We start from the raw sequence: 17,240 nt of genomic DNA on the forward strand, positions 1-17,240 counted from the left end.
TTGGTTTTCGAGTTATTGCTGGGCATGAGAAGACCACCAGATACAACCGACTAGTACAATTCAATTCAGTGCTGCCTCCAGGCTGTTTAAGCAATGTACTTGCCCAGCACTTTTTGTTAGAACAAATCTGCCTGGAAGAATAGGCAAAATCAACAGTTAGTAAAGCTAGAGGCATACTTTACCCGTAAAATAAAAGATGTTATTGCTGCAGAATGTAGCTCCTCAAAATACCAAAGTATGGCAAGGATTGAATATTTATTCAAGCTGCATATTTCTGTTTTGTGCTGTCTTTGTTCATATTTTTTCTAAGATTCACATTATTATTATTATTTTTTATAACATTTCACTGTATAGTCAGTGTTGATTATTTATTCTGATAAAGAGTGCCTTTTCTTTGCTGCCATATAATGCAGCTTTAAATGGATTCCTAATTACTCTTGGACTGATTTTTTTTATTCTATACAGTCTACTATGCATTATTATTTGGTCCCTTAAAATATAGGCATCTGCAACATCTTCAGAGGCATAGCATAGGTTTTGTCTGCCACTGTCCATCTGATGTACCATGGTCCGCCTGTCACCACTCTGTGCATTCAGTAGGGTGCTTTTCATTTATTAGTATTACAAACAATGACAGAGTAGCCTTTTCTATCAGATGGCAGCTGAGGACAAAAATAATTATTGAAGTTTTTTTTTTTGCTTTTATTGATTTCTTTACCTTTTAAACTTTGTTTTTGTAAAGAAATGCTGGGAGCTATTTTATTGAATTAAAGCTGAATCATTTCTGCACACAAAAAAGTGTCGGTGATATCCTTGTTTACTGAACAAGTTAATGCTTCATTGATTTTAAGGGGCACATTTATCAAAGTATGATTGGGTCAGAATGGGAAAAATTTGTATTTTTTCTAATTTACAGAACTTTGTGTATTTTCCACGATATTTTCGTTAATTTCCGCAACTTTTTTGTGCTTTGCGTCAATTTGTGCGACAAAATTGTATTTGTCGCAACAACTTCGAAAGTTTCGGAATTCATTCAAGCTTCGGTATTGTGACTTTCTTTTGGCCAGGTTGGAGCTGCAGAGTGCCATTGAGTCCTATGGGAGGTTTCCAAAATCATGCACGGAAGGTTCAAAGTCAGAAAGTTTTTTGCGCCGTTTACGATAGTTTGGATACAAAAATTTCGCAACTTTAGGATTGTACCACAATATTTTCATACGACCACAATACGAATTTTCGCGCAATTAACGTACATCAAAAATTATCGTTATTAATACAAAATTTTGCCAATTGTACTTAGAAGCATAGAAATTCGGACTTTGATAAATGTGCCCCTAAGTGTTTATTTACCATTTCTAAAGGTAATGAAAATAATGTAAACTTAATGATGTGGATAGTGTTAGTTGGTCAGATAGAATTAACAGCCAAAAGGTCCAAAAGTCTTCTATGCACTTAATTTTTGCCCAACCTAACTATTCTCCATGCCCACACACATATTGATCCCATCATTTGGCTTGGAGAGCAAATAAATGGATCCCATAGCAATATGTACAATTTGTTTGCTGCATGTCTGTCCAAACTGCACCCATTTTAGCACATTGACCAAACAAGAGGATTACTTTTCACATTTTATTCCCTACAAGAATTTTATTTGCTACCTGTAAACTGTTTGCAAAATAGAGAGTCTGACTAGATAGTTGGGGGACATACAGATGCTTCATTTTGCAACTATCTTACCTTATAATATCTCATTGCCCCTCAAAGTATGTATTTGTTGTGACGTGACCAAGAAGTTGCATGATCATTTTGAAGTTATCAATGTATTTCTTTGTTATTGAGTCAAATTATAGTAATGTAACCTCAAATGTATTGGCAGTAGAGACCAATGTTGACACTATGGGCATAAATAGCAGCTGCAATGTGGTGCTTATACCATCATTTGGTACTCACACAGATAAATATAAAAGTGGCATTATTTTGTCAGATTGAGGTTCCCCAAGTTGTTTTTGTGTGATTGATGTTGTAGATCAGTGATCCCCAACCAGTGGCTCGTGAGCGACATGTTGCTCCCCAACCCCTTGGATGTTGCTCTCAGTGTCCCAAAACCAGGTAGTTATTTTTGAATTCCTGACTTGGTGGCAAGTTTTGGTTGAATAAAAACAAGATGTACTACCAAATAAAGCCTCCTGTAAGCTGATAGTGTCTATAGAGCACACTCCATGAACTTTTATAATGCTTGTGTTGCTCTCAAAGTCTTTTTACATTTGACTGTGACTCACGAGTAAGAAAGGTTGGGGACCCCTGTTGTAGATCATAACCCAGGATAAATGATCTGTACGTACAAAATACAGGGATAAATGTCTTCGGAAAGACTTTTCCAATTGCTTTTACATGTAGGCTTTCTCCTCAAGCTAGTTATTCTGAGAGTTATTCTGAGACTTCAGAATATTATTATTCTAGCATGTTTCATTAAAAAAGAAAGAAGCATTCGCTTCTTCTGTGACTGAAGAGAACTAAACTCAGCAAAGACTTGGTCATCTTTGGCACATCAGTATAATTACTGTAAAAAACTTCCAGATAATAAACAGTTGTGCCATATGCAACCATTTAGTCAAGCAGATGGCTGTCCTCTCTATCGGGAAACTCTATTTGCCCTGCACACAACAGTGTCACAGATGTTTTTTTTCTTCTATATTATATTTACAACAACCAGGTGCACAGGACTTGTATATCTGGTAATTTTATTGGGTTTGCTTATTAAAACACATAATATGAGGGTTTCGTTTTTACTATTCAGTATTTTTAATTCTTTTGCAAGGGGTGCCCTTTGGCTTTCCCAAAATATGAAAGCCAAAGTGAAAAAAGGTAATGTATTATTGGAGGGCCACATCAGTCTCTGGTCCCTAAAAAGGAAACTTTTTATTTGTACATCTATTTTATGCTATTGATGGGGACCCTGTAAAATACCAGGTAACTAGTAGAATTTGCCATTGGGGTCTCCCAAGTTTAAGAGGTATACATTTCCACATGGGATTTATGCTGTGCCACTCTTGACCGCGACCCTCTAGGGGCTCTGAGAAGTAGATCCCAATTTTCTACCCTTTTTTGGTAGTCTAGAGCTTCTGCATTCACACTTATTAAGTATCAAACTTGATTTCAGTTTATGTACTGGTACATTTTTATTTGTAACACAAAACAATCATAAATTGGTTGAAAAAGAAATATACCATACTAAGGGGCACATTTACTAATCCACGAATCTGAATCACGAATGGGAAAAAATCGTATTGGAAACGAAAATTTCGTAAGATCGCAAATATCACGAAATTGCTTCCGAAAAAATCATATTAGTCACGATAATATCGTATTGGCGATCCGAAAGTCACGAAATTTTCGTACCGAACAATTGTAAACAGCGGTAAAACCTTTCTGATTTTTTCGTGCAAACGTCCGAAAAAGTCGTGCGGCGTACGAAAAAGTTGTGCGGACGCCCGAAAAAATCGGCGAAAATACGCTCGGAGCGTTCGTGCTTTTGTAAATGTGCCCCTAATAGTACAGAGGTACCTCAGTGCTCCATGGTCTCTTAGCTCCTCCCTCCTAATGCATTCCGCACAGGCCTGGACCGGCAATCTGTGGATTCTGGCAAGTACCGGAGGCACTGCTGTAAATGCCACAGTCAGTCACTATGGTTACTTTAGTTTAGGCCTTTGTGTACTTAAAATGTCAGGGTTTATTTTGAATCCTTGTTCAGACCTGGATTTGCATCATTGGACACTTCATCTAATGAAAAGGAGGGTAAAGGAACAGAATAGAGAAGAGCACAGCACCAACGATAGGTTTAGAAAGAAACACTCTTATTGTTCTGAGCGGGTCACTGTTCCTAGTATTCTTTAGAAGTCTTCTTAAAGCAAACTTGCAAAGAATAGGATAGCACTCCAGTTCATTTCAGCAGTATTCTAAAATTTTTATTTTTTGTGCAGAAATTTACTTTGCACAGATCTTTTCATAAGTCGAGTTTTTTTTTTAAAGATTTGCAATTGCTTAGCCGTATTATTTCTAAGTTGGATTCCAAATAAATGCGTCCTACAGATACATAGAAGCGAGCTTCAGACTTTAAAACTTGTCATGTAGGTTGCCATTACTTAAATACTAGTGGAATGAGAAATAGATCATTCCAAACGCTGATTCACTTAATGTTCTGAATTTCAATTTTCAAGCCTGTGTTTACAATTTCTTCACTAGATTGACAAATATTTTTGTTTTAGCAATTGTTTTGTCGTTGATCGCATTTATGGTATTTTTTTTTTCCTTTATTAGGAAGAAGTCATTCCTCTTCTCCGCTTTATATGCAGCCTTTATATTTGGTGGCCGGCACCTAATGAAGCAGCGAGAAAAATTTGAGTTAAGAAAGCCCCTCATCCTGTGGTCGCTTAGTCTTGCAGTTTTCAGGTACACTTATCAATTTTATGTTAAAGGAATATGTGGCTTTTCATTTTATTTTAAATACAAAAAGTCATTCTACACAATTTTTTTTAGCTGCATATTTAAATGAAGCTGCTGCATTGCTAATTCTAGAACTCAGAGGTCCAAGACACATTTGATGTCCAATAATCCTGGTCCAAACAATTGGGGGTTTTTTTATAACATAGTGTGGCTGCCTATATTCACCTTGACTTATCCTTAAACTATTGTTGTGCATGTAGAAGAACTGTTATAAGGTAGTGAAGGCAGATTTCATTTTCAACATAATTACTTGGTTATGGGCCTGTCTTCTTATGCAGGCCAGAAACTAAATGAAATAATTAAAAAATAGTTCAAAAAGTCATTATAGTTCAGTGTGATCACTATCCTATGCATGGTTAGGTAACAGATATGCATCTTGTATTTTAATTGGTAGAATGAACTTTTTAAACAGTGTTCAGCAGGATTCATTATATATTAACGTGTGTGTAGATAGAGGGTGCTGAAACCTCCTCATGATGACATTAAATATGGTGGCTCTGTATTGAAAAGGAAATTGCATGGTTTATCCTTTATCTTCTTCTGGGAGATTGACCAACATGACTAAACCACAGTGCTTGATGCTTTGGTTATTTGGGTTAAAAATTAGTTACTTTTGTGACTCTCAGAATGTGATGCAATGGGTTAAAAGTATGAGAAAGGACAGGTGTCCATTCAGCACAAACCAAATAAGACCATTCCAAAAATGAATACAAAAAGCAGACTCTTATATTAACTTGCTGCACAAGTATAAAGATTTTGATTACTTTTTGTTTTTAAAGAACATGCAGCTTCTCTGAATTGGCAATTTATGCTTTCTGCCCAGAGCTCACTTTTCAGTTCTTTCCTGCGGCTATTTCTCTTTTTCTGCCCTGTGTAGATTAAAAGCAATCATAAGAGTCCAGAAGTCATAGATGCATGGACTATTGTACCCACTTCATCAGCAACATACACATGAACACATGCCACTGAGAACATAGAACAGCTGAGGACCACTATGCATGTAAAAGACCGTAGAAATAGTACATGGATATATCGGTGATAATTGTTGGGCCAGCAAGTACACACCAAAGGTTATATGAAACTTTGTTATGAATGATTTTATTAATGCATGTATGGTCAGCTTTAACCTTACAGCTAGCCTTACATGTAAAGTATGGGACCTGTTATCCAGAATGCTTGGGACCTGGGGTTTTCCGGATAAGGGATCTTTCCGTAATTTGGATCTCCATACCGTAAGCCTGCTAAAAAATAATTGAAACATTAAATAAACCCAATAGGATTATATTGCCACCAATAAGGATTCATTATATCTTAGTTGGGATCAAGTAGATTAGAGTCAACTTTATTGTCATGACACATGTATAAATACAGGGTAACAAAATGAAATTTAGCATCTAATCAGAAATGCAAGGGACAACAGCAATATATACAATATAGCACAATGTTCAATGAAGTTAAAATAAGTACAGTGAAGTTGAAGTATAGTAAAATTGAAGTAAATACAGTGATGTTGAAATACTTGTGCAGTATAGTATAGTGAAGTTAAAATAAGTACAGTAAAATTGAGGTAAATACAGTGAAGTTAAGGTAAGTACAGTAAAGTTGAAGTACTTGTACAGTACAGTGAAGTTAAAATAAATACAAGTGAGGTAAGTGAAGTTAAAGTACAGTAAAGTTAAGGTAAGTACAGTGAAATTGAAGTACTTGTACAATATGGTACAGTGAAATTGAAGTAAATACAGTGAAGTTGAAGTAAGTGCAGTAAAGGTAAAATACTTGATTATATACAATAATAAAAAGCAGTATGAGCAAATAAAAACAATTTAGACATTAATATACATAAAGGTAAATAGGTGTGCATAGTGAAATGGTAGTTCAGCGAGGGACAGAAGTACAAGGTATTGTTTAATTATTACAAAGAAAAAGGAAAAAAATATTTTTTCAAAATGTTAATTATATTCTTAAAATGGAGTCTGTGGGAGATGGGCTTTCTGTAATTCAGAACTTTCTGGATAACAGGTTTCCAGATAACAGGTCCCATACCTGTACCAGTAAAATGATACATAACAGTGTTTTGCACCATTTTTGGCCCCATTAAGTCTCCCACAGAGAAGTAGTTCTTTAATGATTTTGTAAATTAGGTCTTAGATCCTGTCTGAAACCTGTTGTTTGCAGTTGAATACCTTCTGTATAACTAGACAGAATGAAAAGGCAGAGCATAAAAAATGCACAGTCAGACAGCACGTGTTCAGATGATGCTTTGTCATGGGTTGCAGTTCTGTGATGGCTAGATGTCACATCTACAATTTATTATTGGCCAGGTCTGCTAACTTCAAGGATTTTCTCCTGAAAGTAAGCAGTTAATTGCCTTGTGGCTGTGTCTATGTGTGACAGTGCATTTGTAGAGTATATTACTGTATCAGGATTGCCAAGTATGGATTTAGTTTTACGTTATTTATTGGCAGTGTGTCAGTAGAGCAATAATATTACATTGCTGACATAGGGCATTGATCAGACTGTGTTGACTGTTGTTGTGTCTGTGTCTGCCCCATAAGTAGTTTGAACTCAATATAATATGGTTATTTGGCCCCATGCCACCATTTTTATAGCGAATATCATTCAGGATATGTTTCTGAGTTGAGCTGCAGTTATTTATATACATTTTTTTTGTACCTAAGAACTTAGTTGGACAGTGAAACAGTCTTGAAGAGATAGGGGATTTATGCAGGCAGTCTTCTACTTAAATTGCTTTTATTGATAAATAAGAAATGATTAAACGCAAAGCAACAGAGATTGATGCCCATTAAATTATTTCTGGTTTCTTCTGGAAGCTTTTAACAGCCAGTTTGGTAAATCACCGCTGCCTGAAAGCACTGCTGCTCTGTTTAAATAGATATAACTTGTCTGTGGGCTGCAGATTCAGTTTTAAAATTGTCATTTATGTTTGACCCTCCCTGAGGCATGCAGACTAAATGGATTGACTGGTCTTATGCACCACCATAATATGTTATATGTGTGTGTATATATATATATATATATATATATATATATATATATATATATATATATAGTCTTGTAAAGAATCGGCACTCGCCAGTATCGGGCACAGGCTGGGTGCTGAAAAATAATGCATCAAACTCAACAGTAGAAAGCACTCACAGCTACAGCATCAATCAGGTCAGTGATTTATTTCAGCATACCATCTACGCGTTTCGATCACCACAGGATCGTCATCCTGATATATATATATAAAAGCAATGAAAAACAGGCACTCACGTAATATTGGAGTAAGTATGCCTGGGTGCAGTATACACAAGTATTGTACTAAATTGAAAAGATACCGCACTCACAGGTCTTAGTGCAAAAATAAAGTCCTTAAACAGGCAGAAACAAATAATTATGGGTTATAGGGTATAGCCCTACATATGGGATAAAACTGTAAGCTTCACACGTGCCCCATGTTTTTAGTCATGCAAATTCATGCAAATGTTTTGTAAGGATGCGCTGAATACAGGTCTCAGTTCGGGTATCAGTTTGGGGATTGGTCATTGTTTAATGTGAACTTGTTTTCTTTTATTAAAAGTATTTTCGGTGCTGTTCGGACTGGCGCTTATATGCTGTACATATTGATGACCAAAGGCCTGAAGCAGTCAGTATGTGACCAGAGCTTCTATTATGGACCCGTAAGCAAATTCTGGGCTTATGCTTTTGTGCTGAGCAAAGCACCAGAACTGGGTAAGTCACTGACACTGTGCCAAACATGACCAAGGCTATTTGAACTGTTTGCAAAAGAATACAAAAAGGAGAAAGTATGGTAAAATATGGCAATTTAGGGTCTGATTGACTGGCAAGCACCATTTAGACAAAATTAATTGGGTGCAAAGGAGAACGAGGTGTTTTGAGGCCATAAGTTTGAACAAATTAATATTGAATTGGGATGCCTAGTGTCTACTCAAGTTCAATTGCCCTTACTGTGAGAATGCAGAAAAGCATACATACAGTGTTACATAAAATATACAAATACTTTTCTAAATGAAAAGCAAAATTATTTTCTTCCATTACTCTTACTGAATTCTGTGCATTATTTTTTTTTTTTTTATTTGGTCCATAATTCTGTAGAGATCTAAACAATGGATTTCAGGTTTGATGATGCATAATGGAGATCAGAATCTCTATGATACAGTTTAAATCTCACACAGAAAGTATGGCTGAACTATAGCTTTATGAGAAAGGAAGAGAATGTAATTATTTAATCATTGCTGAGCCAAGTAGTATTGGTGGCCAAGGCAATACTGCATGGCCTGGCACCCAGCCTGTCCATAGCTCCATTCCCTAGATAGCTTGCTCACAAGCAGCTTTATTAACTGCTTGGTTCTCTTCCTCCAGCCTGGTCCATTCACTCACCACGCACTGCTTGGTCCCCCTCTGACGTGTCGCTGCTACCTATCCCTAGTTCTGGTGCTAAGTTTAATTAAAGTTCCCCTTGTAAACACAGCAGTAACTGTTAAGGGCTCTGGCACATGGTTAGACTAGTCTTGCCATCCCACATTTACGCCGGTAGGATGGCATTTCGGGGAGATTAGTAGCCTGCGACAAGGGAGATTTGTCGCTGGCGACTAGTCTCCCCGTGTGACAGAGCCCTAAGACTGATGGCACACAATGAAAATTCTTTACTAGTGGAGAAGCATCCAAACCCTGGCTACTGTCATTCACATCACAGAAGACAGCAGTGGCTTGGAGCTTATACCACATGTGGAATGTAAACAAACCTGTACTTCAGATCAGATAGCAAGGTGCAAAAGTAGACTTCACAATGCCGGCACTTTCCCTGTAGGTGCCATAGGTTCTAATTTTCACAGCACTTAAAGGTGAAATTAAACTCTACATAATGACCGAACATATTCATGTCATTATTTTCCAGATAACATTAAATTTTCTGAGTGGTTTTAACAGAATATTTCTATGTACAATTTATTAGCAGGTTCTGCCAGTCAGTAGCCTTTCTTTAGTTTGCACACATGGAGTTGCATATCAAGTACATTTAAAGGTTATATTATTTCTGTCCTAATGCTCATTAGCCATAGTCTGTCCCTACTAAGCTGCAAATGACTTAATCTCTGGTAAGCCTTGCACTGACTTCTATCTCTCCTTGCTCACCTCTGCCCAACAACATTCTATTATCAGATCATCTTTAAGTTATGGGTATTTTTGCGCACTCTGCAGAACACAGAAAATAATCCGTAATGTGCCCTATTTTATATCTTTAGCTATAGCATCTTGTGGTTTATGACATTTAATATGTCTACAGTTGCCTAAATACTTAAGGTTCAAAGCACCTGATTAATATTTGGCATTTGTTCTTTCAGTGCCTTATGTTCTCACTGTGCCAAAAAGATGTGCTGGCCAGTTGCTCGAATAGAATCCGGGATTAGGTGCAATTTAATCAAAGCAGTGTAACCCGTGTTAGGGAATACTTACAAATTCATTCCCCCAGATTAATTTTTGTCACATTAGAAAATCTAAATCTCTCTGAGAAATAACGCTATGAATATTTTCCCTCAATTATGCTGTTTTGTTTAACCTTTACGTGCTGTGAAATGTAGAATCTACGGCCCTGGCATGAAAAGAATAAAGTGCCAGTGACGTGTCAAAGTTGAACTTTCCACTTGGCTCTTTGGTATCTGTTGCCTTTAAAGGTTATGAAACATGTGTCAGCATTTTATAGTTATTTGGTTTATAATATATATATATATGTCCGTGAGTTCGGACTAGGTCCTTAGACTGGTACGTTAGCTCCACTTTAGTTTGTACAATTATATATATATATATATATATATATATAAATATATATATAAAAATATGGGATGCCACAGTTTTTCTACCCATAGATGAATCGCAAGCAGCAACATTTTCATCTCCTAACCTTCCATGCCAACAAGAGCTGAGTGTAGTCAAGTTTTCTAATCACTGATACCCCTGCGATTATTTTACCTATCACATTTAAATGTGGGACATTAGCTTTAAGCATACAGGTATCGGACCCCTTATCCGGAAACCCATTATCCAGAAAGTTCCGAATTACGGAAAGGCCATCTCCCATAGACTCCATTTTAATAAAATAATTCATATTTTTATAAAGGGTTTCCTTTTTCTCTGTAATAATAAAACAGTGCCTTGTACTTGACCCCAACTAAGATATAATTAAACCCAATAGGATTGTTTTGGCTCCAGGATTAATTACTGTTTAAATTTTTTTTTTTTTAGCAAACTTAAGGTAGGAGATCTGAATTATGGAAAGACCCCTTATCCGGAAAACCCCAGGTCCCAAGCATTCTGGATAACGGGTCCCATACCTGTACGACTACTGCCATAGGGGGTGTTTTCTTGGTCTGCATATAAGCACAGACTGAAAAACGCCCCTACACTCCAATCTGCTTTATGGTTTGTCTGAACCCAGAGACACTGTGTTGGCCTGGGCGCAGTGCAGGCACATGGAAAGGCTGTTCAGAGTGAGGGGGCTGATCAGGGCTGCCATCAGAAACTCTGGGGCCCCACACAGGTTATTTATATGGGGCCCCCATTAACACAACCACAGTACCACATTTTTCGCCACACCCCTTGTGTGTGCAATATAAACAGCTGATGTTACTCTATAATAAGCAGTTCATATAAGGCTAATGCACATGAAGCGTATCGCGAATATTTTCGGCAATCCGAAAAAAGCATGCCGAGAATACACTCCATATGCTTAAAGCTGCCCTTACCTGTGCCTGCACCCGAATGAATTGAATATGTTCGAGTGCAGGCACATGTAGCCGATACCCGCCTAAAAATGCAAAACTTTGCATTTTCTCGCTTTTTTAGACGGATATCGGCTACATGTACCTGTACCCAAGCGTATTCAATTCATTCGGGTGCAGGCACAGGTAGGGGGAGTTTTAAGCGTATGGAGCGTATTCTCGGCAATCGTTTTTCGGCTTGTCATCTATCCTATCTATCTAAATAATCACTATAGAGACTAAACTACTTCTTAATAGACTGAATCACTAACAAATAATGTCTTATTTCTTTCAGGAGATACAATTTTCATTATCCTTAGAAAACAGAAGCTCATCTTCCTTCACTGGTACCACCATATAACAGTATTGCTGTATTCCTGGTATTCATATAAGGACATGGTTGCAGGCGGTGGCTGGTTTATGACCATGAACTACGGAGTTCATGCCGTCATGTATTCTTACTATGCTCTCCGGGCAGCTGGCTTTAGAGTGTCACGGAAGTTTGCCATGTTGATCACATTGTCACAGATCACCCAAATGATTATTGGCTGTGTGGTGAATTATCTGGTCTTTTCCTGGATGCAGCAGGGACAGTGCCCATCTCATGTGCAAAACATTGTATGGTCTTCTATTATGTACCTTAGCTATTTTGTGCTTTTTTGCCACTTCTTCTTTGAAGCCTATATCACCAAAACCAGGAAAGCTTCTAAGGCTGACTAAAGATGGACTCCGATGCCAAGTCACAGCTCAGGGTCACCAATTGTTAAAATACAAAAGTAATAGAAGGTTAGGATTGAGCAACTGTTCAGAGGCACAAAGAAAACTACATCTCGAGCACTTAGACTGAGACCTCTTAAAGACAACAGACAGAAAACAGATTGATTTAGTAAATGAGATTACTATTAAAATGTGATGATGATTCGTTGTGTTACATAGTATGTCAAGGGAACAAAATGCAAGGATGGACTGTGATCTTAGACCAAGTATCAGATCTTTGGGAAAGCTTCACCTTGGGTGTATTCCTAAGACCCCTAACTACTGACACGAGAGCAGTCAGATTTAACACTTTGCAGTATTTGATTGGGGTTAAAACAAGACTGTGTGTCATGGACTAGAAGTAACCCGGATTACAGGAAAAATGTGCGTTGAACAACGACCTTGAGGTTGCTTTCCCGTGATATGCGCATCTACAGGTTTGGTTCCTTTCAATATGCAAATCAAACCAGTTAGCCAAGGTGTTCACTACAGTATTACCGCAAGACTCTTACTGTTCTACTTATCTATTATTATCTTTTATACAGTGCCCAGTTGCAATTGAATTCATGGCAGGTATGGACCAAACAAAATGTAAAGCCTCATCAGTTGTTAAGGATCTACCTTCAAGCCAAACTAAAGGTTGCACGTAAAGTTGAAAGGAAATAACGTGGGTTTGCTTGTTGGAATGTTTCACTCCAAGTGACATGAAAAAGCCCAGTGTATATCTATACATCTATATATTATTATATAAATCTTAAAGGCTAATGTTTTCTATTTTTGTGAACCGTTTCCTTATCAGATAACTACTGCAGGGCTGTTTGTGTGTGTGTGTGTAAGGGTTAACACTGTGCTTTCATTTGTATTTGCTTCTCAAGCAGTACAATTCTAATTAAAGTGCCCTCTCCTGGTACAAGTCGACAGTACAATTCACCATTCTACAATTTCATGGCATTTTTTTTAAAGGGAGTAACAAAGAGGATATGGGACATATTTTTTGTGTAATTATTTGACACCGCAGTCTGAGACTCATCCGATTTCCAGCCATCTGTACTTATCTATGTCCATGGACTTTTTACCGGCTTAAGCAAAGAATTCCATAACCAGGTTTGAATGATAGATCTCAAGTTGTTGCAAGCCATATTCTTTAAAAGACCGTAATGTGTATTGTCTGTATAACCAACTCAAAAGAAGCCAAATACAGTGTAAACAAATTCCTAATATTTCAAGGAAGCACTTAATGTAACTTGATGTTAAATGTTTTAATGTAGTCTTAATTGTATTTAGATAGGTTAATATATTAGCAGATTAGAAGAGAGGTATTCTAACAGGGACAGTCAGAGTGCGGCTCTCCAACTGTTACTAAACTTCAACACCTAGGATCCTCAGCCAGCCTTGGGATTTGCTTAAAGACCACGGCTTTCCTGCATCTGTGTTAGTGGCTGCCATTGTTTGTAGAAATACAGTAATCATACTGTAAATCTGAAATATGTAGGAAACACGCAGTCATCATCTTAGAGCCCTGTGGTTGGTAGAAGCACATTTTCTGGCTACTTAAGAAAAAAAAAAGTCATTTGTGGAAACATTTCCACGAAAGGGATTATTTTTTAGCTTTAATGGTGCTGCAATTCATGCTGCTTTTTAAATAATTAGTTTCCTAGTAGAGGTGAGAGAGACTGATTCAGGTCTCAGTAATAGTTACAAAAAAAAATAGGAGAAATGTTGTGAAATGATGCCTTTTGTCTGAACGGTTATTCAGAGGTTGGAAGGAAAGACATGCAGAACAATTGTAACAAACAATAAAGTTTACACTTCTGTTAAACTGGTGAAATGACTGATTTATTCTTCAGTAATCCACTGAATATATATACTTTAGTTCCGGCAAACAAATATGGACAGAACCAGGACTAGGCAGAATTGTGGCTGCCTAGGGTGCAGCAGCATGGGGCGCACAGCTTGGAGGTCAGTAAGTTACTCACTGAAGAAGGGGACATGAGCAAGGCAGTGACCAGTGGTGGGAGAAGTGGAGGGGGGCCCCTTGCAATCAATGAGTAGGGGTAGCATCTTGAATGGGCCTTGTGAGACTAGCGGCATGGGGGTAAGTGGGTTGCAAGCGACCAGCAGCATGTGTGGCAGGATGGCTGGTGTGTAAACCCCATCGTTGCCAAAACAAAGAAGTGTGCATGTAAGAATTTGTTAGAATGTATCAGACCTGCCAAGGTTACAGGCAGAACAGAGAGACCTGACTCCTGTTAAATTGTGTTAAGAGTCAGACCCAGATAACAGAAAGGGATAAACAAGCACAGTTTTCCACTGCAATTACAAATATTACACATAAAACCATTCAAATTTTAATAAATGTATATTTTCTTTCACTGTGCAAAAACAGACTGCTATGGATTCTTATACCCTATAACAAGGACAAGGAAAGCCTTGTTCACTGAGGAGGTGCCAAAATATTAGGTACCCACGCAATGAATAGAACTGCTAGGTTCAGTTTTGTTCTGCCTTATTTGGGGCCCACCACAAGCCACCACACTGCTGTACCACTGCCGCTGTCTCTCAGTGTCCATCACTGAATACTGGTTAATGATGGCAGTCTGACCCCTATCCCCTATCTCCATTGATATGCCAAGGTGAAACTTGGACATGCTCGGGGGGTGGGAGGCACCAGCACCATGGCCCACTGGATTGTTTTTTGGTCACTGTCACTGTAGTACCATGTTACCTAGCTTCCCCATTAGTCTTAGACTTGGCTATAGATCCTCACATGTGAATGTAACAAATGGGTGTGACAAATGGGAAAGCAAGATGGCTCCGTGGCACTGCAATACAAACTTCCCTGGGCCAGTGCAGTTTTTTTTCCTAGCAGGAGCACCTGCAAAAGGAACAAACAGCAATTCTAAAAACGGGGGGGGGGAGCTACAGAGAGTCCGAGGATATAGCAAGCACACACCTAAACCTGTCTCCTGCACCTGACAGTAAATAAAGTAAAGTTTGTTTAAACTGGTAAAGAGAGTGAAAATGTAAATCAACATGTTAGCTGTATGGTTATACTGCTGTATAGATGCTTATGTGCATTCAGCCCCAGTGACATCATGAATTCCTTCCCGATTTAGTGTTAGTACTTTAGAATGATAAATGTCCACTTTTAAAGTTATACTGGTAAATGTAGGGCATTCTGGGGAAATAGTTCATCATGTCTCCTGTGTTTTGGCATGTTTAAGGTTTGTTTTATTACAACTTTTATCAGTCTTCACAATTTTCATGAAATCTACCTGGTAAATGAAGTTCCTTGTACCATAACAGGCTGGTATTGTTTATTCTCACCACAGAGCAAGATCCATTAAAAGCTGGCCTTTTATCAGCAACCAAATTATCCTGAATGCTAGGAGCTTAACCAGCCTTCAGATACAGATGGAAGAAAGTCTGTCAGAAAATTTCTAAAAGGCGGGATCTCTTATTGTGTTATTCCGAAGTCTCCAAAGCTGGCAATATGTTTATACATAGCAGCAAGCACATACAACTCAATAAAATGAAAATAAACTATGCCCAAAGGTAACATTATCCATATACTTGTAGAGGCTCTGGGCTAATGTGGTGAGAATCACCACTAAATATAGTATACACAACCCGGGAGTGTGAAGGGAACTGCATGCCAAACATTTTCATAATTGTTGCAAAGAGAACTTTCCCTTCCTTCAATATGGCTCCAGTTTCTCACACATTAATGTGATGCTATTATAGATTTTTGGAGGTTTTAACCCAAGAGAATGAATAATCCCCATAATTCAAAGTGAGATTTAAAAATACAGTCATGTCTATCCATAAATATCGGTAACAGGGTGGGCTCCACGGTGCAAGGTTTTTGTCTGTTGGTCTTGCACCTAGATGATGTACAGTATACAGAGTTGAGCGGGAAAGCATAACACCAGGTTCTGTACTGCAATTTAAGAGATGTTCAGTATGAGCCTCAATATTATAAATATAGGATGAAGGAAGGAAGCCTAGAGTTGCTAAGGCTGAATTCTTCTCTTAGGAAGGAAAATACAGTGACTCCCATATAAGAGTGGTTGGGAAATACAGTGGGAAAACTGCATTTGTACAGAGCCAACATATGTTGCTGTTTACAGAGATTATTTAAATCTGCATCAGTGGAGAAATCTGATTTTTGTACTATATGGCTTAAACTGTAAATTGAATCTTTAGAGACTGCACATGGCATCAGAACACATTGTTTATAACTTAGTGATATGCTCCTAGCTGTTTTTTCCCCTACCTGGTGCTCCTATTCATTGGCCGCCGATCCTGCTCACATTACTTACAGGCCTGCTTACACAACCCTTCTTACAATGCCCCGGCTCCCACTTGCATTACCCCTGCTCTATTGTCTCTGTCATACTGACCCTGCTCCCTTTTCCCACTGCCTGCATATGCGGGTATCCAATATGGCTGCCATTGACATCAGATCTGGGCAGGCCACAAGTGGGTGCACTGTTGTAGAGGACACTAAAACTACAGAAACCTGGCTGTCACACTGTAAATTGTTATGTCATAATGAAGTGGGAAAAGAATGGTGGAGAACATGAGGACAAAAAAGAGAAAGCCCTTACTGAATGCAGACAGGCTGTCAGAATTATATGTTGTAGGTTTTAATGGATAATTTAGCACCTGCTAAAATGTATTACAATATTAGAGGTCCCCTTGGAGTTCAGTGACCTATATAATAGCACCTTCTGCTTTTATATGGTTAGGGAAGTACTTGTGACCCAGCTCTGTCTCCAGTAGTTTGATAAACCCCTTACCAATAGTGCTCATAATGTGATGTTGGTACGGCCAGCTGGAAGGGACAGATAAAAGATAATTTTATACAGTAAGTCAATATCTTCAGCTCTAAACTAGTCCAACCCCCTCCCCCCAAAGATTCCAAAGAATCTTCAAATTATCACACCTGTTGTTTACCAAAAATATGATTCTATCGGAGCAGAATATTAATGGCCCTATCGCTACCGCACTTGGAACTGTTCTAATGTGAATTCCAGAATATTTTCAAAAAGATATTCACACAGTGCTAATCCTCTTCTTTTTAAATAAAACGCTATATAGGTCATTTATTGTACAGCAAGTGCTAAACACTCTGCAGTGCATCAGCCTACTGGCAAGATGTGTAAATTGTGTGTGAGGAGCGAGCAATCAATCACACACTGT

At 38.0% G+C, this 17,240-nt stretch overlaps 1 protein-coding gene across 1 annotated transcript in view; it reads left to right on the forward strand.

Moving 5' to 3' along the window:
• elovl6 (ELOVL fatty acid elongase 6) overlaps positions 1 to 13,854 on the forward strand; it is a 46,633-nt gene extending 32,779 nt beyond the window's left edge. Inside the window, 3 exon segments of the mRNA NM_001017257.3 lie at positions 4,315 to 4,446; positions 8,084 to 8,235; positions 11,575 to 13,854. Coding sequence (NP_001017257.2) covers positions 4,315 to 4,446; positions 8,084 to 8,235; positions 11,575 to 11,999 — 709 coding nt within the window. The 3' untranslated portion in view covers positions 12,000 to 13,854.
• Positions 13,855 to 17,240: the final 3,386 nt, after the last annotated feature.

Source organism: Xenopus tropicalis, chromosome 1, assembly GCF_000004195.4.
Source record: "Xenopus tropicalis strain Nigerian chromosome 1, UCB_Xtro_10.0, whole genome shotgun sequence".
Lineage (NCBI taxonomy): Eukaryota > Metazoa > Chordata > Amphibia > Anura > Pipidae > Xenopus > Xenopus tropicalis.